The sequence below is a fragment of the Lagenorhynchus albirostris genome, chromosome 3 (assembly GCF_949774975.1).
Source record: "Lagenorhynchus albirostris chromosome 3, mLagAlb1.1, whole genome shotgun sequence".
Taxonomy (NCBI): domain Eukaryota; kingdom Metazoa; phylum Chordata; class Mammalia; order Artiodactyla; family Delphinidae; genus Lagenorhynchus; species Lagenorhynchus albirostris.
Window position 1 is genome coordinate 41,483,140 of NC_083097.1, and position 22,071 is coordinate 41,505,210.

The following is a 22,071-nucleotide window of genomic DNA, read 5'->3' on the forward strand; positions in this document are numbered from 1 at the left end:
TTTTAATGGTCATCTACATAGACACATCCCTATATTTCTGAATTACGAAATGGGCTGGCTCACGGCACTGGAGTCAACTGACAGACTCATATAAAAAAAAAATTCCAAAATACACTAACATTTTCTATATTTTTGTGTTGTGAAGTATATCATACATACAAAAAAGTATATGAAGCAAATATGTTGTTTAAAGAATAACTATAAAGCCAGCACCATGTGCCCACCATTCAAGTTAAGAAGCAGAACATCACTAAAACTTTTAAAGCCTTTTCCTCGCCTCCACTTTCCTAGAGCAGAATTTCTCAGCCTCAGCACTGCTGACATTCTGGGCCAGATAACTACTAAGTGCTTACCTAGTGTATTGCTGGATGTTTAGCAACACCCCTGGCCTCCGCCCAGTGGATGCCAGTAGCATGCCACCACCACCCTCGGGAGAAGCAACCAAAAACGTCTCCAGCCATTGCCACATAGCCCCTGGAGGGCAAAATCGTCAGCCCCCACCCCCACCCCCATCGAGGACTGCTGCCCTAGAGGTAACGACATCCGAATTTTTACATTTCTTTATAATTTATCTGTCTATTTACGTAACCTTAAAACAATGTATTGCTTAGTGTTGCCGTTTTCAAACTTTGTAGAAATCAAATCATACTGCATGTATTTTCCTGTGATTTGTTTTTTAATCAACATTATATTTGTAAAATGTAACCACTGTGTATTATAGCTGTAGTTCATATATTACTTTTAGTTTATAATGTTTGCTGCTGTACGGTATCCTATGAAATTAACTAAAATGCCACAATCCAATCTATTACTGATGGACATTTGCATTATTTCTAATATTTTCCTTTTATGAATACTTCTGCTGGAACTTTCCCTGCACAGGTCTTCTTATAATTACGCAACAATTTCTCTGAAGTACACACCTAGGAGTAGATTTGCACGGGTCATAGAACATTCTGGTACTCAACTTTATTATTTTCCGAAGTGGCTGTATAAATTTACACTCTCACCACCAGTGGAGGACAATTCCCATAGCTCCATACACTCTCCAGCACGCAGTTCTTCATTTATACTTTCATGACATTTGGTACTGAAAAAATATACATTGCTTACCGTGTAAATGCCAATTCTACAGACAGCAAATGAGATCTGGATACATTCAGACATTCTCTACAAGATTAAAATAAGAGATTACAACTAAATGTTTGTTCCATAGAACTGACTTCTCCCCTCTTGTCTTGCTTCTCTCTCTAAAGAGAATCTGTTGTCTTTTGACACCTGCTTTACGAGCAAGTGGCTGAAATTTTTTCCTTCTGCTTTTTCTAGGCCAGTTCAAATAAAACAGAGATAATAAAGTATGTAGCATAGTGCTTTATCATGGGACTATAAAGCAGATACTTCAATCTCTAATTCAATAGCATAATTTAAGGAATGTGATTTATTGTAATCATTTGATTACATTTCTTTAAATCCTGCTCTAATATCTAATTTTCAATGATTAATTCTTTGACTGCTAGAAAGTGTAAGCACTTATTTTTTTTTAGTTCAATTCTTACTAGATCATAAATGTCTACAATGCTTACAGAAAACTAAACTTTGTTAAAAAAAAAAGTAAAAGCTCGTGGTTATATACTAACAGTTTTGAATGGACTGAATTTAAAGAGAAGCCTAAGGTCCTTGGTCTCAGAATATCAATGACAGCACTCAAATTAGAGTTCACAACTTCTCATACCCAAATCAAGTTCAGACTCCTAAAACTCATTTCCACTCACAATACCATGTATACCAAACACGAGTATTGATTTATTGCCTTTTCTTTAACTGGAGGAATATTTTTAGCACATTAAATCGGTATGTAGTCAAAACAACTCTAACTTTATACAGTCCAACACTGTTATTATGGTTTACTGTTGGCGAGCAAAAGCTTCTCTGTGAAGTTTATAATGCCCAAATCTGGCAATCATGGTTGTATCCGCTGCACCAAGGAAGCAGAGACACAAGATCCCCGATTCCCATGGTAGCCAAAAAGGCTTCCAAAGAGATGTTCCTTCGGAAGAGAAGGACAAAAACTCGTATCAGACTGATTCTGCAAAATGATCCAGCCTCTTCAGATGGCCATAAGAAACTAATTCTATATGATTAAAGGAATTGGTAAGGAAAATATTGAAAGCCAAGGCTACATTGCATGGACATTCAAATTAAAAATTACAGCAATGGAAAAACCAAACTCATGAGATAATTTGTTGTGTAAAGTTCTTAAACTCTAAACTTACAAAAAGTTCCAGGTGCTACTTTCACATGAATGGCTGACGATTTAATATTGGGGATCATTTCTATTATTAAGGTATCATTACCACCATGGCACTATTGGGTTTCTTTATTCTGCATAAAATACACTACTGGAAACACCCCAGGGCAATGCCACTGGCCTCCTCAGAGCTGAATGACAGAATACTCACTACCTTGCCCAATGTTTATTCTCCCTTCTACCTTTGGAAATTACCCTGATTTTTACTTTTGTACAAAATGAATTATTTAACAGCTCTCCCAGTAATCTGGAAAGCTTATTTTCCCCAAGTGAAAGATAACTATCTTATTTTATGTCACCTGGAACAAGAGTCTATTTCCCCGCCATCCCTGGAGCTGGGGACTGTTGCGTGACTCAGTTCTCTGTAATGAGATGCATAAAGTGAAGGATGCGTAAAGTGAACTGACTCTAAGAAGGACCCTTTTACTCTTCTGCCTTTCCTACTTCTTTTTCTGCAATTGAGATTTCATGTGGCCCCAGCAGGGGCCTTAGATTGGGAGGAGCCCCGAGAACAGTGGACACGGGAAGTGAAGCCCAAGGATGAGCAAACCTGGAGACTCCAAGGGCAGTGGAGCTGCCATACCTGCCTCCTCCAAACTGTGTACATGAAAGAGAAATAAACCTCTAACTTGTTTAAAGACTGTGTGTCTCTCTCGACCGACTAACCCTAACTGGTACAGAGCAATACTCTAAGAAATAGTCAGTTTTAACAAGCGGGATTCCCCGGGGCCTTAAAAGAAAGAGACCCAGCATTTGTCATTAGAGCTCTTTTTAAGAGCTTAATTTTAAAAACAGCTTGACCTTTTAAAGGGGGGAGATGTATTTATTCTTTAGTTACTAAAAACCTACTTTCCAATCCTTTTCACACTCCCAAAATGTACAAGTACTGTTACTGGGATTGCCAAACTTATTACCCTTGAAAACCCTCAACTTAATTTGTGTAATTTTTTTCTCACTAGCCGTATTTCCTCCTTCTCTCTAACCTCTAATCCTTACAAATACTGCCTTATCCCTGAACATCTGACCTCAAACCAAGCAGCACATCTACTGCTCAAACTCCAAATTCATTCTAACAGTAATGTTCTCGGGAACGGGCTTCTTTACTCTCATTAGAGGGAGTCGAATAAAAAGAGATATTTAAAAGCATAATGAAACTTCTTTGGGTCATGCTATAGGAAATGGTTATAAATTTTAAATGATTAGTTCATATTGTTTCCGTATATAGATGCTCTATTGACAAGAACCCATTTTAAAAACCCAGAGGACAGGGTCTTCCCTGGTGGCACAGTGATTGAGAGTCCGCCTGCCGATGCAGGGGACATGGGTTCGTGCCCCGGTCCGGGAAGATCCCACATGCCGCGGAGCGGCTGGGCCCGTGAGCCATGGCCGCTGAGCCTGTGCGTCCGGAGCCTGTGCTCCGCAACGGGAGAGGCCACAGCAGTGAGAGGCCCACGTACCGCAAAAAAAAAAAAAAAAAAAACAAAACCCATGGGACAGAACGCATAGCTTGGAATGAAAGATGAGTAATCATCCCCAAGGAAAGAATGGATCTCTACCCTAGATAAACTCTGACCCAGTAGCCTCTATACCAGCATTCATAAATCTCCGTCTAGACTCACCTGAGGAAGAACGAAAGGATATTATTTGAAAAGCAATAACCTTCAGAGTAATCGCACCTTCTTTGCTGCCTCATCTGATGAAAGTGCAGAAAAGAAGTGCTGTCAAGAGCAAGTCACAGATTGGTTACAGTCTGTTAAGACAGGGCTACAGAAAAAAAAAGTCTAATCCAGAGAAAGAGAAAAGGAATACTCAATTTGAAATTAATATGATTACTTACATTTTACTGTTGTTTTCCCTAAGAAACTTCAAAAGGTAAGCATGAAAATAAAGGAGAAAAAAAATCTTCAACAAGACGGCAGAAAATACTATACAGTCTGGAAAAAAACTTGATTTCAAGGTATAACAAATTTCCGTTCCATCAGGGGATGAAAAAACACATTAATTTTCTTTTTCTAAAGGAGCTGTTTTTAGAATATTTGAGGTGGCATGCAATCCCTCATTCTGATACAGGGCAAGGTGACAGCCATGTTTCCTTATTTTCTCCTCTGTAATTTTGCATGTGATGAAAATAAAAGGTTAATATAGCCAAGTCAACGCTTCTGAGTACCGCGGGTGTGTGTTAGAACTTGGGTGACAAGATGGGGGTAGGGAGAGCAGTAAGTCACCTTCAAATGAGGCCCATGCCTGGATTAGCTACTCCCAAGTAAAGCTAAGATCTAGCATTTTCTCTTGACAGCATCCCAAAACAAGTGGGCTGGAGGCAAAGGTGCAGGATTTGGGAAACTGTGGAGAGAAGCCCGGTTCAGTGCGTTCCAAGGTGCGTAGGTGCTCCAGAGTCCTGAGTGGGTGGAATCATCTCTGAGTAAAGATTACGTCTGTCATTATGCTGTAGTCACTCCTCCAGACACAGAAACAAACCGTTGGGAACGCCACGGACTTCAGAACCCGCATCGCCTCCTGTTAGTGTAGCCGCTGAAAACATTAACAGTGAATTATTTAACAACTCCCTTGGCACACTCGAAAGGTTACTTTCCCCACTGGGAAATAAGTTAACTTTTCTAAACAACTCAAACTTGTATTTACAAAATAAAATGAATTTTTATTTACAAAATGTGGAGGAGTTTGCTCCTCAACATCTAAGTTATAGCTTCCTCAGACTAGGAAAAAGGATAGTGATAATCAACCTGGAAAGAAACATTTACGTCTAAAGCAAAACTAGCAAAACTGGTCTTTCGGCATTTTCCAAAATGTTTTCAATTGTAACGGTACCACCATCATCCCAAGAGCATCTATACTTCTCAAGCTGTCCAGGGATGAAGTATGTAAGGGTTCAACCAGTAATCCAAAAAGGAATCACTGCCCTCACCTGTTAAAAAATATCTTCAGCACATATCTCTCTGTGAAATTCAAACACAAATATTTGAAAAGACATCTAGCAGAAATAATCTCAGAGATTTGAAAAGTCACCTAGCAAAAAAATCAAACACAAACATAAACAGTCATATCGGAATCTATAGATCTCAAGCCAGCAAAATTTTAGCCAATCTTCTGCAAAATGGCACTAAAAGTCATGTGTAACTTCTAAACAAGAGCAGAATCTTGGCTCAATACTGAAGATAAGAACAGTTCTCCTTCTGAAAGTTCTGATTAAAGAAGAATTGGAAGCAGGAAAGAAATGCCCTTCTAATTTACCAGATTAAAATAATTAGTTCAATTCACCTTAGCAAATTTATTCCTTTTACTTTTTGTCATGAACTGAGGATAAAAAAAATTTCAATCCAAGAAAAAGAAAAAAATTTTTGCTGAGCATCACTAATGTGTCAGGCATTGCTAGGCAAGCAGATATTAGACATACAACGATAAATAAGACCAACCCTGGCATCAACAGTCTTCCAGCTCAGGAGAGAGCAGTTATTTAACAGACCTGTGACACAGAACGGCATGATAAACACGTCCAGCCTAATAAGAGGTATGCACAAAGGGTTTTAGAAAAACTGAGTAGGAGCACGGAACCCATTACAGGAGTGTCAGAAAGACTTTGTAGGGGGCGGATCCCCAAATAGTCTTAAAAGATTGGGAGTTAGCTAGGAGAAAGGGAGTAACGGAAGAGGAAAAGATCATTCCAGATGGAAGTGACAACATGAATAAAAGCAAGAAATATCACAGGATATGCAAGCATTTGAGGGATACTGGTGTATGCCTTAAATACCCTCCTGTACTTTTAAATAATCACTTCTCAATCAGACGTTAGTTACTGATACTTGTTGACTATCTACACACTATCTAAAATTCATTCACGTTAAGATTTTTAATTTTAAGGTTTATCATTTTAAGATTTATCTCTAACTCACTGCCAAAGGAAGTTCCACTTGTGAAGGAGCAAGCATGCTGGTCACATTATAAAGCCTGCTCTGCCTCCACACACTTGCAGATAAAAAGACCCATAAGCAAGATAGCCACAGCCGATTAAATTAGCAGGCCGTCCGTCCTCCAGCTGGCCAACAACCACGGAGGGGCCCAGCAGGAAGAGCTAGGCTAGCCTAGACTAATCATTCGCACTCTCCAAGATATGAATGGAAAAGTACTGAGAAGATGAAGCAGTTAGAAGTAGGAAGTGAAGCTGAGAGAACACAAAAAACAAAGGCATTAAGTAACTTCATGACCATGAAAAATCATAGGAACCTAAATGTATGAGGAAGCCGAAAGTATGAATAAAGGAAACTATACAGAAAAGATACACAAAGCAGAGAATACCCTTGCTAGTAATCTCAAGAGAAGTGGACCCAGAGAGACAGAGGTATGTGAGGAATGGCTGAATGCAGTTGCAGAGAATTCTGTTTCTAAGTGAAAAAATGATATATTCACCAGGTTCCTTTGCAGCTAGGTATAGCAATGTGACCAAGCTCTGGTCAATTAAATATAATTAGAAAGTCCCAAAAGTCTCCCATGAAGGAGGTACACTCTTCTGCCCTTTCTCTGTCCTGCTGCCTGGAATGCAGAAGTGATGGCAGGAGCTCTGGCAGCAATTTTGAACCATGAGTTTAGAGTCCACACACAAAAGCAAAAGCATCTTGGGAACCTAATGACTTCTGGAGTTACCTACCTGAGGGGGGGGGGAAGAATCTATCTTGTCGGGACTTCTCTGGTGGCGTAGTGGTTAAGAATCTGCCCGCCAATGCAGGGGACACGGGTTTGATCCCTGGTCCGGGAAGATCCCACATGCCACAGAGCAACTAAGCCCATAAACCACAACTACTGAGCCCATGCACCGCAACTACTGAAGCCCGCACTCTTAGAGCCCATGCTCCACAACGAGAAGCCACCACAACGAGAAGCCCGTGTACCACAACAAAGAGTAACCCCTGCTCACAACTAGAGAAAGCCTGCATGCAGCAACAAAGACCCAACACAGCCATAAATAAATAAATTTTTTTTTTTTTAAAAATCTATCTTGTCAAAGCCACTATTTTCCAAACAATTCCAATCCTAATTGATACAGTGGTTGAGACAACGTCATCTCAGCAAGAGGGATAGTCCCTTAAAACAGTTAAATGGAAGAGTGATGTGTTCTGATTTACAGTGGTATTATTATCCTCAATTTAGAGATGGGGAAACAGATACCAGCTAGTAATGTGACAGAACCTGGATTTGAACCCAAATCTTTTGGACTTGAGAGCCCATACTTTTAATCATTAAGAACAAATGAAGGCAAATGAAGGCAAACAAACTGTAAAGCAGGTTCACAAGTATTTCAAAGTTCAACAAATATTCTGACTACTAAAGGCCAATAAAAACCCATGCTGAATACGGTATCTCTGACCTACCACAAATAACACTTTTGACAAGTCCCTGTGACCTTCTAAACAGAAAAGCCTTTTCCCAGCTAGAGTATTCTACTCTAAGTACCTAGGAAAAGGTATCTGGGCACCAGAAACTGAACACAGGCACCAGCCCGCTCATGCATAGCAGAGGTCTACCAAATTCTGATTTGTAAGGAGTGGAATAGATTTTTAAGAGTGCAGAGGATTCTGGGAGACATGAAGTATATTTTTTAAGGTGGAAAGAGGTCATTTCTTTAAGGTGGTAAGAGGTCTTTCTCGTTAACTTTAGGCAAAAGAATTTTCCATACACGTGACAATTAGAAGAGCTCAGCCTTAGTATTACAACTTCCAGGCTCCTGATGCCCCTGAGATGTTTCACTGCCCCATGCAGTAAGGGTGGGATGGAGCAGCAAGCCTTCTGAAAGGTTCAAGGATTTTAGATGGCCAAGATGAAGGCACCAATGTACTTGCCATGAATCTTCATATCTGTACTGAGCATCTCCTTTGTGCCAGGCAGCGTTCTCCTTGCTGGAGACTAGGCAGTACACAAGGCTCAGAAGCCTGCACTCTAGTCAGGGGTGGCAGGCAAAAGCAAAAATAAATCAAGGTAGATGGTGATAAGTGCTATGAAGAAAAATAAAATAAATGAATAGAATGTTCAGAAGGCAGTGGATTGGGGGTATTACTAATTTTGAAAGCAGATGTGGTAATTCTGACAACATTATGGAAATCAAATAAGGGATCCCAGAAAAGCTTTCAGCAACTTAACTCTGAAAATCCCTGGCATAAGCAAATGCAGGATTCTATCCTGAAAAGTCAAAGCACCAGACACTCAATTCAACAGTTCACAGATATTAAGAAGTGATCAGGCAGCCATTAAGAGCACAGAGTTGGGTGTCAGACTTCCTTAAATCAAATCCCAGCCATACAACTTACTATTTCTGGGGCCCTGGGTGAGGTACTTAACCTCTTTGCATCTTAATTTGTTATTTGTAAAGTAAAGATAACAGTACTACCTATCTTAGAGGGTTCTATGAGGATTAAGTGAATTATAAGAGAAAACACAGTAAGCTCCAAATTGGTGTTTGCTTATTTTTTTAATTGAGTGTCTATGTTCCAGGCACACAAATTCATCTGAGCATCTGCACTAAGGGGCCGAGGACACTGGAGGCCCCAGGAGATGCACTCTCCCATCAGCTTCTCTGGACACCCTTGATTCTGGCCTTATTTTGTACTCCTGGTGTCTCTTCCTGCGGCCTCCACATTAGAAAGGTGACTTCTGATCGCAATCACTGAAAACCAGGATGCTAAGCCTGAGATTCCCCAAAGGAAGAAACATCCCAAAGCATAGGGCTTAGCTCCCAGCACTTTGCCCACACAGACCCGGAACCAGAGGCAATAAGGGAAACCCATTCATTTTAGCCAGACCTCATATTACTGTCCACCTAGGCAATTTACATCTACGTTTAAACCGAAGAGGTTTTAGTCTGCCTTGTGTAAAAATTTATTATTCAATTATCACATTTTAATATTCAATATTATTAATGTTTCATGGATATTGTTTTATAACGATAGGCATCCAGTTTGTAATGCGTTGCTCACTAGACACTCAGGAGCACCATTATTTAGAATCATAAGGAAAATTATATTTTTTAATTCTCTAGAACATGGAGTTATCCTCATTTTCCCTCCCTCTCCTTTTGGATATAATCAAATGAATAACAACTTTTCGGCACTGCCCTTCTGGTTAGAAAACCTTAGAAACTGTCATTTAGGGATTGTGTCTTTGAACATTTTTAAGCCTCTACCTTGAGCATGATGCTTATATCGTCAAACCTATATTTAAAGTCCTCAAAATATTTAAATGGTCAAGCCCTTTTACTCGATCAATAGCTCCCTCTTAACTTATAAAAATTATTGTACCGCCCAGAAAGAAACACTGGTTACAGGAGAATGTGGTCCAATTGTTTAAAGGATCAAAAGAACTCCTATCGGTTTATGACTTGGACAATCTGGACTTGCCCTCTGGTTTTTCTGACCGTGGCAAGGGAAGAAAGGGAAGTGTGAGCTTTGAGTTTAGACTGACCTGGGTTCAAGTCGTTCAGGGTGTGACCATATAAAACTTAGCCGCCCTGAACTGCAACAGCTGGTTCTCAGGCATGAAAAGAAAGGACTACTACTAATACCACTAACCTTACTGGATTAAGTAAGCAAGCCTCGGGGGCTTGGCAAGGAGAAGGCATCCTAACTCGCTGACGCCCAGACCAAGCCACCCACATCTAGTGCTGGGACATGGATGAGTTTCACCAACAGGTCCTCCTCCCGGCTGCCCTCCCGCCCTGTATAATCCAGGCTCCATGGCAGCAGCCAGAGCAAGATTTCAAAACGTAGATCAGGTCCTATCACCTCCTGCTTAAAACCACTCATTAGTTTAAGAGTAATTTTAAATGAAACTCGACTTCGCTACCACAACCTCCCGGGCCCCCAGCATCCTGTCTGGCTGCCCTCTGGACCCTGGCTTCAGGACCAATTTCCTTGGGCCACTCGGCACCTGAGACCCGTAAACCTGAAACTTATACGAACAGCCACAGTACCTTCACTTGCTGAAGACAAATGATCCCAGTTGAAATGGTCAGGGAACTACCGGGGGTTTTCTGTGAAATCCCAAGGCCACCCGTGCCAAGCTTGGCTTGCTGGGATCTCACTACTTTTGGTTCCTAAGGACTCAGACTATTTCTCTTTTCTTTTTCAAGGGACACTACTTTTCCTGAGTCTTGTGGATTTTCTCCTTATCCCTACAAGTCTGGCTGCCAAGTGGCACAAGCCCTCCCTCATTTCCCTGCTGTTCACATCCTTGCTTCTCCAAAGGTGTGCGCACTGGCCCTTCTGGTACATGGCTTTTACTGCTAATTTCTAAAGAGACCAGACAGAGATGGGGCAGTTGGCATAAAAATCGAATAAGGAAAGTCTGCACACTCACTGCCCTTGTTTCTGATTGTGTGAATAAGCCTCTTAAATTCTTATTCTCTGCCTGGGAGGGTGGATCGCTCCAAACTCCTCTTCACTCTCAGGCCAGAAGATGGAATCACAACCACAACAGGGTGAGGGGCCCACCCAAACCCACTCCTTTTGGGGGAGGAATTGGCATTTCTGCAGGCAGAGATCCTAGTCAGTCAAGCGTTCCTTTAAGATGGTGAAAATTTCTAGTAAAAGCAAATGAAACCATACCTATTGGAATCGAATGCAGCCACACACAATATAATTTAAAAGAAGGGCTGTGATTATGTTTTAAGTCACAGGAGAGAAAAAAAAAACGAAGACATTTATTAGGAGACTACTATGTGCTGGGTGTTTTACACGCTCACTCAGTCCTCACAACTAGAGCAAGGTGGGTATTTCTAGGCCTATCTTTCAGATGGAAAACTGAGGGTTATCAGCCTGTGGCAAGTAACTAGCAGAATTTAGATTTCCGCGTCTGATTCTAAACCTGTGGTTTTCAAACTCTGCTCCCCAGATACGGTTCCAAAGAGGCAGCTGGGTATTTGAGAAATATTTTTTTAAACGAAATTGAATCTTTATTATCTTAGAGACTGAAATGAGAAAAAAATACATATTCAAATATACTGTACATGAAACTTTTAACACACTGGAGAATGCCCACACATTTACTTGTGCTGCCAGAGTGATCTTCTTTCGGCGGGCAGGGTGGGGAAGTAGCCTCAGAACAAAACCTATATTCTGCCTTCTGATTGAAGAGTAATTTAGAATTGAGCTACTTTAATATCTGTAACACTTGCAACTATGATTCTATGAGAATCTTGTTCTTCCTTAACCTCACACAAAAAAACAAAATGTGTAACTGAATGAACTAGAAGATGAACCTTCAGTTCTCATTCATCTAAATGGATCGAAATGAAATTCGATCCATCTAAATTCAGTTCTGTGTTTATCCAAACAGCTTCATTGGGGGCTTCCCTGGTGGCGCAGTGGTTGAGAGTCCGCCTGCCGATGCAGGGGACACGGGTTCGTGCCCCGGTCCGGGAGGATCCCACATGCCGCGGAGCGGCTGGGCCCGTGAGCCATGGCCGCTGAGCCTGCGCGTCCGGAGCCTGTGCTCCGCAATGAGGCCACAACAGTGAGAGGCCCGCGTACCGCAAAAAAAAAAAGTTTCCAAAACCCAAAACTCTGATGTCAGTGAAAAATAGAGAAATACTGCCTCTCTTCTTCAAAGAGGTAAATCCTACTTTACGAGTCCAGCGGCTGGCAATCTACAATCCATGGGCCAAATCTGGCTCACTGGCTGCTTTTTGCAAATAAAGTTTTAGTGGAACACAGCCACGTCCATCTATGGCTGCTTTTGTGCAACAACGGCAGAGGTTTGTAGCTGAGACAGAGACCGTATGGCCTGCAGAGCCTAAAATATTTACTAGCTGGCCCTTTACAGAAAAAGTTTGTGCACCCTGTTCTAATCCATCATCCAGCGTTTTTCCACAAGCAAAGAACTGTGTTACTTTCAATGTTACAGGCTATAGTGCAGTACCCAAAAGATTCATCCCTGTATTGTCTACGATGCCCACGTCCCTACGAAATTAAGCATTGCTCAGCAAGTATTCGTGGGCTGCTTCGGGGCCGCCAGTGCGGGGCTGATTCAGCCACGGGGCTTTGGGGGCGGCGCAGACCTCAGGTAACCGCGCCTCCCGCCCCACCTCCCAGAGCGGCCCTATAAGTGCCCCGTCGCGGCCGGGCCCCGGAGCACGCCTGCAGCAGTGCAGCTGGCTGAGCCGTTCCTCCTGAACGCGCTTGCCTACCTGGAGAGCGCCCCGGGCTTCCTGTGCTACGCGCTGCTGAAGCTGGTGGGCTGGCCTTACGGGCGCTACGCGTTAGTGCGCTCCGCCTTCCGGCTGCCCGAGCAGGCCGCCTGGGCGGTGCAGGAGCTGCCCTCGCGGGCCCTTCCACTCCTCGCCAGGCCGACCCCGCCGGCCGAGCGCCTCAACCCCTGGCCCAACTGCATCCTGCTGTTCCTCGTCCACTATGTGCAACGGGCCTTGATTTCCCCCTTTTCAGATCCGAGTTGGAAAGCCCGCACCATTGTACGCCTTTATATTGGCATTCGTGTTCTGCACCTATAACTGGCTACTTGCAGAGTAGATACCTGAGCCAGTATGCAGTGCATGCTGACGACTGGCTCACTGACCCCTGATTTCTAACAGGTTTTGTCGTGTGGTTGACAGGCATGCTGATAAACATCCATTCAGATCATGGCCTAAGGAACTTCAGGAAACCAGGGGAGACCAGATATAAAACACTAAGGAGAGGGCTTGTTTAGTACATCACTGCAGCCAGCTACTTCCGAGAAGTCGTCCAGTGGTGCATCTACACCCTCGCCAGCGGGTCCATTCAAGGCTGGGCTTTCGCTCTGTTCACCTTCTGTGTCCTGTTCACCAGGGCTCAGCAGCATCGCCAGTGGTACCATGAGATATTTGAAGATTATCCAAAATTCAGAAAAATGATGATTCTGTTTTTGTTTTAAGTTCATTGTCAGTGGAATTATCTTCAACTTGAAGCTTTCGATGATGTTTCTCTTGGATTATATAAATAAATTTATGTCTCTGTAAGTTTTCTGCTATTTCATCTTTTTCAAGATTGCTCAAGGGATTTTTTTCCCCTAGCAAATTTGTATGCTACCTAATAACAGTCTAATCAAACTGAAATTGCAGGTTGAACTATGCTGCTGCATACCAGGTCAGGAATCTGGAACTCTGTAATTGCGGCTGACCCTCCTGTGATTTTGGGTTTGCCTCTATGGACCAAAACGTTTCTGTACCGCTTACACAACCCCCTACAGCAATGGGTTTAAGGTCAAAGGCGATGTCACCCCGTCCTCCCCATGGAGACATGTTCTGTCTTTGTGTCCCTTTCATCCCACTAGGTCGGAGAGGCCTCGGTACCCACAGTGTACCCACAGCCTCTCACTGTTGGGTGCTGGGCAGGCAGAGAAGTTGTGCACAGAGAAAGGGGGCACCCATCAGAGGCTGGTGCAAAGGGCCTCTGGTACCTGCTGCAGCCTGGTCCACCAGGTGACTTCACTGGCAGGACAGGGCACTGGGGGCATTCTTAAGGAGCAGTCTGCTGTGTCCCCCCACAAAGGGGACTTATTGGAGGCCCTGGGCTAGGAGCACAAAGGTGCTGCAGGGCACCGCTCCCGTCCTGGGCCACTCGCCATGAGCCATCAGGAGTCTCTGGCCTGGGATGGTTTTTCTACCTCCTTCTAGGTAGAATTAGAATTTTTTTGTAAGGCACTTTTTAAGTACCTCTCAGTACTGCAAAACTATAACTTGAAGCAGAATTTCTTATTTTAGATGCACTCAAAAACTCCATGGAGATAAATGGCAGTAATAAAATGTACTACTTATTGCCAGATATGTAAAAGAAATCTCCCCACTAGAAAGCTGTTGAATCTCTTGACCCCTCTGTGAAAATCTAACGAACACATGGTAAAGACCCCGCCTCTCCTGGGAAGGCACTGCCTCTGTTGCTGCCACATTTATAGAGGTGGAAACTGAAAGAGGAAGTGGAGAGAGTCCATGTGCACTTATGATTGCTAAGGATGCTAGGTGGCAGGGGCCTTCAGGACACACCTGATGCTGTGTCCTGTATGTTGTCCAAATGCCACCTTTGGGCAAGGAGTAGGCCCTCCTGCCCCTGCACCCCAGGCCCCCGGGGCACCCCATCAGCTCCCTCCCACCCTTCTCCTGGCTCACCTTCCCAACCAGGGGCTCCCCGCCACGAGTTTTCATGTAGAAACTGTATTCTCCGTGTTAGTGGTTTTTAGAGTCTCTTAGCGTTTTAGAAACATTTTCTGATGGTGGTTGTGCTTCATTTTAACTAAAAATGGAACGCTTTCGCAGGGAAATTTTTATGATCAAATAATCTTTGGCCCTTTTTCTGACTAATTACTTGAAACCATAAAACAAATATTTAGGATCTCCTCTCCTCTTAAACTCAAAAATTTAAGCAAGTCTTGATTTATTTGGGCCCCTGGGTTCTAGAACGTGTACCTAGCCAGAAAGTTGCTTGTCTGAGAGCCAGAGAGGCTCACTGTGAATTTTACTTCTGCTGGTGCTTTTTTATCTGAGTGACCAAAAGTTTGGGGTAAGTCAGCATTTGATGCACGGTTGCTACTTCACTCGCATGCACTGGATGGATGACTGACAGGAAGAGATCTTGTTCTATCTTGCCTGCCTGCTTCCGTTTGCTAAAAACTGTAACTTAGCAAATTATGGCAATTTGTTATCGTGTTAATTATAATAATTAAAGAGATTAATAAAATTACTGTTAAAAAAAATAAGTATTTGTGGAGTGAGGAAAGTTAGATAGGAAGAGGAAAGAAGATACGGGGGAAGGGAAGGACAGTAGGGCTTTTCTTTTCCCAAAACTATTCTGACATATACCCTTCAAAAAATTATTTTAAAACCTAGCAGATCCTCTTCTTGCTGTAACTAGGTATTTGAACACAGGGATGTACAACTGAATTAAAATAGAGAACCTAAAGTTACTATGTTTCATTTCAAGCAGATCAACACTGATTGAAATGTTGTTTAATAAACAAAAGTCCTTGCTAATTTTGAATACCCAGGAAAATGCTATCCACCCACTTTTTTTAAATTGAAAGTTCTTTATTTTGATTTAACGTGAGACTTTTTTAATTGAAGTATAGTTGATGTACAATATTACATGTTACATGTGTACAGTATAGTGATTCATGATTTTTAAAGGTTATACTCCACTTGTAATTATTATAAAATACTGACTATATTTCCCATGTTGTATAATATATGCTTGTAGCTCATTTTATACATAATAGTTTGTACCTCTTAATCCCCTACTATCTTGCCCCTCCCCTCCTTCCCTCTCCCCACTGGTAACCACTAGTTTGCTGTTTATATCTGCAACCATACCCACTCTTAAAAGAATATTCATTTTCTGTTACTGCTGTTGTTTTAAAATCACTCACTGCAATAATATAAAGCAATTGGGATAAATGACCTTTGCCTCAGAGATGAACTCTTAAGCACTCTGGATTTGGAAAAAAGAGAATTGCTTTAAAACAGATGAGAGATTCAAACCATCAATGAGCTTGTTAAATCTTCTTGATTCTCATCCCCAGCATTTCTTCACAGTTATGCATTTTTACGTTGGTTTATTCAAGACAACTTTTGTACAAAGAATTAAAATATGCATCACTTCTTACACAGCTCTTTATAATTTCAACTTTTTTAGCAACTTGTTTCATTATACTTGTGGCTCTCCTAGGTAACAAAGAATCCAATTTGAAGAGCTTTAAAATCAGGAGCTGAAGATCTCACTTCTTGACACGGGAATCAAAAGAGAAAATTTTTGAAATTTTTGAAATTTTGAAAGTCTGCTTTATGAAACTGTTCAAAGTGGATCTTAAACACATAATTATTTACAATAAAGTTCAGTAAGAAGTGAGTACTTAGAAGTCAAGAAATGGAAAATATCCACCTATGGTATTTTCAAAGATGACCAATAAAGTTAGGCATTCCCCCCAAATAAAGTCATATTTGGGAGAAAAGTAAAACATCAGTAGCACAGGTATCTATTTCCCACACACTCAGGCTGCAAAAAAACTGCAGCCTGAATCCACAGAAATGATAGAGAACAGCTCCTCTTCAGGCTCATGAAGTACTGTAATCCTGCCCACAGCCCAAGGTCAGCTCACAGGGGCCCTGAAAAAGTTAGGAAACCCAAAGAAGTCCAGGAATGATCAAATAATCCTATCTCAATGACCCAGTCTTTAAAACATGCATCTCGAAAACCCAACGAATCATGGGGAAAATCATGTTACATTAAGAGAAATAGTACTGGTGAACAACATAGATGTACAATATTTCTATGTGAAATAAAACAGAGAGGAAAAGAATTTCAATCACCACAAGAGGTTTTCTACCTCTAACACAATGACTTGAAAAACAGAACCAGGCACATTCAGGGAACATTCAAAATGACGACATTATCCAATAAATCAGCTCACTGCTCTGTCGTCTACAACAGGGGTCTCCAACCCTGCGGCCACTGTTAGGAAGCAGACCGCACAGCAGAAGGTGAGCCACGGGCGAGTAAGCAAAGCCTCATCTGACGCTCTCCATCACTCGCATTACCGCCTGAAGTAGCTGGCTGCAGTGATATACTAAAACAAGCCCCTCGGGCTTCCCTGGTGGCGAAGTGGTAGAAAGTCCGCCTGCCGATGCAGGGGACGCAGGTTCGTGCCCCGGTCCGGGAAGATCCCGCATGCCGCGGAGCGGTGGGCCCGTGAGCCATGGCCGCTGAGCCTGCGCGTCCGGAGCCTGTGCTCCGCAACGGGAGAGGCCACAACAGTGAGAGGCCCACGTACCGCAAAAAAAACAAAAAACAACAAGCCCCTCCATCCAGTCTCCCCTGGTTTCCTGAAGTTCCTTAGGCCATGATCTGAATGGATGTTTATCAGCATGCCTGTCAACCACACGACAAAACCTGTTAGAAATCAGGGGTCAGTGAGCCAGTCGTCAGCATGCACTGCATACTGGCTCAGGTATCTACTCTGCAAGTAGCCAGTTATAGGTGCAGAACACGAACGCCAATATAAAGGCGTACAATGGTGCGGGCTTTCCTCCTCGGATCTGAAAAGGGGAAAATCAAGGCCCGTTGCACGTAGTAGACGAGGAACATGGCCAGCAGGATGCAGTTGGGCCAGTGGTTGAGGCGCTCGGCCGGCGGGAGGGCAGCTCCTGCACCGCCTGACCCATCCGTGGAAAAACTGTCTTCCATGAAACCAGTCCCTGGTGCCAAAAAGGTTAGGGACCACTGGTCTACAACGTGCCGCCTCTCAGGAAACATTCGTAAGGGAAGAAGGGATAAGAGAGCTGGCCAATCACATGCTAGGAAAAAAGTTCTCACAAGCAGAAACTTGACTCTCAAACTGTTTGATTCCAACAAAAGAGAAGTTGAAAGTTCCAAACGAGTGTAATTCTACAGTAGGACCTCAGAAAACTTGCCCACTTAAAGTAAGTTGGCTCATTTGGCCAAACTTACGTAACAGCTGTAAGCAGAATTGGCCTGAAGAGATGCGGGCCACCCTCTGCCATGCCAGGACCTTTCACCCCTATAAATCAGAAGGAGCTGCCACTTAACCCATCAACAAGCAGCTGCAATATCGTTAACCTAGTTACTCCGTGCTATGTTTATTAGGTGGAGGCAGAAAGATTTTTGAAAAGCTGGTATTGGAAAAATGAAGAATCAGAGTGAGAACATTTTGGTGACAACAGTACCACAAATCCTTGTTTTATAAAGAGAGTTCCAACGCAATAATGGCAAACACTTTTATCTTGCTCATGGTACTAGTCTCTCTACTGAATGCTTTATATATTTTAACTCAACTCTGAGTGGTAGGTACCATTATGCCCATTGCGCATATGAGGAAACAGGCACAGAGTCTGCACAGCGGGTAACTGACAGAGCTAGAATGCAAGTGCAGGGAGTCCGACTCCAAGGTCAGTGCCCCTAAATATTACTCTGTGCAGCCTCTCAGCCCAACCACTGACTTAGCAGCTATCTTGTGTACCTATGTCAGGCTCTGGGGACACAAAGAGGCCCACAACCCAGCCCTGCACTGTGAAACACTGTGCTTTGTCCGGTAACAGAGATAGGAACCAAGGCCTGAGGCAGGGCTGTAGCTGGCCCGTTAGCACCTCTGCGCCAGTGCACAATGGGGACCTTGGCAAGCTGGGCAGGGCTGGACTGCAGCTGTGCTTGCCCCCTTGGCCAGGCACCTCCGTGCGGTGTCCCGTGAGCTTAACTGTCTACGGCAGCCCCAGGAGCGGCCCTGGAAGGAGCCTCAGTTCAGTTCTGGCAGTGGAAGACTTGCACGAGAGAAGGCTTAAATTAGAGTAGGAGGGAAAAGGTGAACTCTCCAACCAAAACTTATTTCTACAACACGACGCTTTGTGATCACTTTAACTAGACAGAAGCCAGGCTCACACACGTCTCTGCAGCATTATTAACAGCGCATCCGGATTACTATGCGATTGTTCCGGACATGTCACATGCAGGTTAGCTCACAGGCTGCCCTGACAAAACAGCCCTAAGCAGGCTGTCTTCACAGAACCAACTCTTGGTCCCAACAAGCTGCCTGTTACTAGCTTTCGGTCCAGTGGAAAGGTCTGGGCCGTCCTCGTCAGCTTCTGGACTCGGCAGCTCGAACCACCAGTTCTCTGCCCTGGGAGACTGGTGCCAGGGGCTTTGAGGGACCCAAACTCCAGGCACCCTCCAAGGAGATGCAGCCCGTGTGAGAGAGACAGATGTCCACAGTGCGTCCCTTGAGAGAGCCCCGTCCCCTCACTCACTGGGGACCAGGACTCCTTTGCAAGTACAACCACTCTTAGTGGAAAAGTAGGCTGAGGGTCTGAAGAATCAGGTACTTGAGCTGTGGGTTTACTTATCTGAACTAGGACTCCCTCCTTGCAACACAACCAATTGGGCCTCCCTCCTCCCATCTCCTTGACCAGGGAGCTGCTAGATCAAATTATTCTGGGAAAACATCCGCCTGACTGCACCATCTTCCAGATCACGGTTACCCTTACCCCACGCTGCTCTGTGTCTCCTCTCCAGCAAGCCAGCCTCGCGCAAGTCCATTCCCTCCCCAGTCTCTCCACAGAGCCCTCTGCCCTGGGGTCGTGGTGGTACAGGTCGGGATGTGGTGTAGTTAGTACGCATTAATTATGCATATTGGTTAGGAGGGAGGGCTTTGAAGCAAGACTTCCTGGGTTCAAAGCCTGACTCTGCCACTTCCTAGCTGTATGTCCTTCAGCAAGTTGCTTAATCTTTCCATGTCTCAGTTTTAACATCTGAAAAACAGAAATGATACCTACCTCATAGGGTCCTTAGAAAGTGCCTGCCAATATAAACGCTGTGAAGGGGTTTTCGTTGTCGTTGCTATGATGACAGTAAGAGGGGGTGGCAGAGAAAGAGGTGCCAGGCACTGTTCTGAAATACATGTATTATTTTAGTTAATCCTCACAACAAACCCAAGAGGTAGTTAGTTACTCTTACTCACCCCACTTTACAGAGGAGGAAGGTGAGGCGTTGAGAAGTTAAGTAACTTTGCCAAAGCTAGAGTGGTAGAGCCAGGCAGGCAGTTCAGCCCAAAGCCTGCGGCACTCAACCGTGAAAGAAACTCCTCTACACCCACAGAACTTCGTTAAATGCCCCCCCCCACCTTGCTCAGTCCCTCAAGGTCACCTTCGAGGATCTCCAGGGCACTCCTCCTCCCCCACTCCTTTCAAGACTCCGGGCAATGAGCTCTAACATCTAGCTCTGTGTGCCTCTCCTTGTCAAGGACATTGGCCGACCTTCCCTCTTTCACTGAGGATTTCTGAATCTGCCTTAGCCTTTTGCTCCAGCCCAAGTCCTACCCTGGTCCTGCTGACTTCGCCAGCCACAAGGATGCTATATCCAGCACCTGCGCTGTATTTCCTCTGCCACGTCTTAAGCTCCCCATCCTTCCCGCGGCCACGCACCGCCACGCACTGGAGACTCCCCTCCGAGAGCCACTCTGCAATCTTAAATTCATACACCCTATTGTCCCCTACAATGAACTTTCTCTCCCTCCAGTTTTCTGAACAGTTACTCCAAATAACTCCAATACTCCCACCGTTCATCCGCCTCAGGACCACCCATCCTCGCATCCTCTACTTTCTACTCGCCCTTCCTTCCTTTCCACTAACTCAGAGCTCAAGACGGTCTATCACTTCAGCCATCCTCTTGCCAGTGTCCTAAATTCCTCTACCCCATTAACCACCCACTGACTCACCTTGGAAAAATCCCAACCTTTATCCATCTAACTGCCCACCTTCCTGAAACCAACACCCAAACAGCTGCAAAGTCTGTGTCCCTGGTCATCATGGCCCTCATTCTTCACTGTAGCTACTTCAGCTCAAACCCCTCCGCCACCATATTTCAGTCACGCTCAGCAAGATGACCTCACACTCCACTTCATCGGCATTTAATCATTTCAAGTTCGGTCCCCTTTAGAAAGGAAAGCCGCCACTCAATGTCCCCTCCCCCCTCCAGTTCCAGCCCTGGCCTTCTTCTCGTTCGTGGTGAAATTTCTAGGCAGTCTCGACTGCAGCGGCATCATTTCCTCACTTCACACCAGGCCTCTGAGAGCCTCTGGTCAAGGTCATCACTGACGCGAATCCAGCGAGCACCGTGCAGCCATTATCTTCCAGGATCTCTGGGCCACAGTTAACACAATTGGCCACTTCCTCCTCCTGGAAAGTCTCCCTTCTCAGCCCGCTCAGCAGGACACTCTCCAGGTTTTCTCCCAACCTTGCAGCTCTCTTTCCCTCTTGAGATTCCTTTCCTGTGGCTGATCCCACAAAAACTGTGTGCCTACTATGTGCCGGCCCTGGCCGAGGCACTGGGCTTCCTCGGGTTCTCCCCTCCACACTCAGCACAACCCTCCCTGGGCGAGCTCAGATGTGGACGTGACCTTGGCTTCAGTTACCATCTAAGTGGTTTAGGGTGGTCAGACGTTATCCAGACCTGGGTTCAGATTCTGGCTCCATCACATCACAGGCATGACACAATTTCTCTAAGCCTCAGTTTTCTAATCTCTAAAAGGATATTGAGTTGGCCAAAAAGTTCGTTCGGGTTTTTCTGTTACGTCATATGGAAAACCCGAACAAACTTTTTGGCCACCCCAATAGTAATAAATCATGCATGAAAAATATGTAGCACTATGCCTCCCACCTGATGATTTAATAATATAGTGTATATATATGGCGAGTAACAATATTGTTTTTAACTGCTCATCCAAGGCTCACCTCTCAGCTCCCATCTACTTACACGAAATCTCAACTTGGACTTCCCACAAGCAGTGCAAACTCCAGACTCAAAGTCCTCATCTTCCCTCTCCATGTGCTATTCCTTCAAGTGTCACCTATCACAGTACACGATCCATTTAGCCTCCCTGATGCCTGTCGTGGTCCTAAAACATGCCTGTAAATCCTCTGGCTTCCTCCCACCAAGAGGTGGTGTCTGTCTCCTGCCCTTGGCCCGAAGCATGCCTTTGTGACTGCCTTGATAAACAAGTGCAGTACAAGTGATGCTGCATGACTGCTGAGGCCAGGTTAGAAAGACCAGCAGCTTCCACCAGTTTCTCTTGGTACATGCACTCTTTGAGCCTTCCAGCTGGATGTAAGCAACGCCGCTCCCCTGAGTCCTCATGCAGAAAGACTGCGCGAAGAGAGATGCCGCAGGAGTTCACACTTTTCCAGCCCCCAGATTTGCATGTTCCCAGCCCAGATGCCAGACCAGTGTATG

General features: G+C 44.2%; 1 protein-coding gene and 1 pseudogene across 3 annotated transcripts in view; one reads left to right on the forward strand and one right to left on the reverse strand.

Moving 5' to 3' along the window:
• ARL15 (ADP ribosylation factor like GTPase 15) overlaps positions 1-22,071 on the reverse strand; it is a 417,368-nt gene that overhangs the window by 382,213 nt on the left and 13,084 nt on the right. For 2 of the 3 annotated variants that reach the window (XM_060142948.1, XM_060142947.1), the window contains exon 2: positions 1,114-1,170. The exons of the other annotated variant lie outside the window; for it this stretch is intronic. In XM_060142948.1, coding sequence (XP_059998931.1) covers positions 1,114-1,170 — 57 coding nt within the window. The remainder of the gene's footprint in view (positions 1-1,113; positions 1,171-22,071) is intronic. 3 annotated transcript variants of the gene reach the window in all.
• LOC132517875 (3-oxo-5-alpha-steroid 4-dehydrogenase 1-like) lies at positions 1,963-13,251 on the forward strand (annotated as a pseudogene).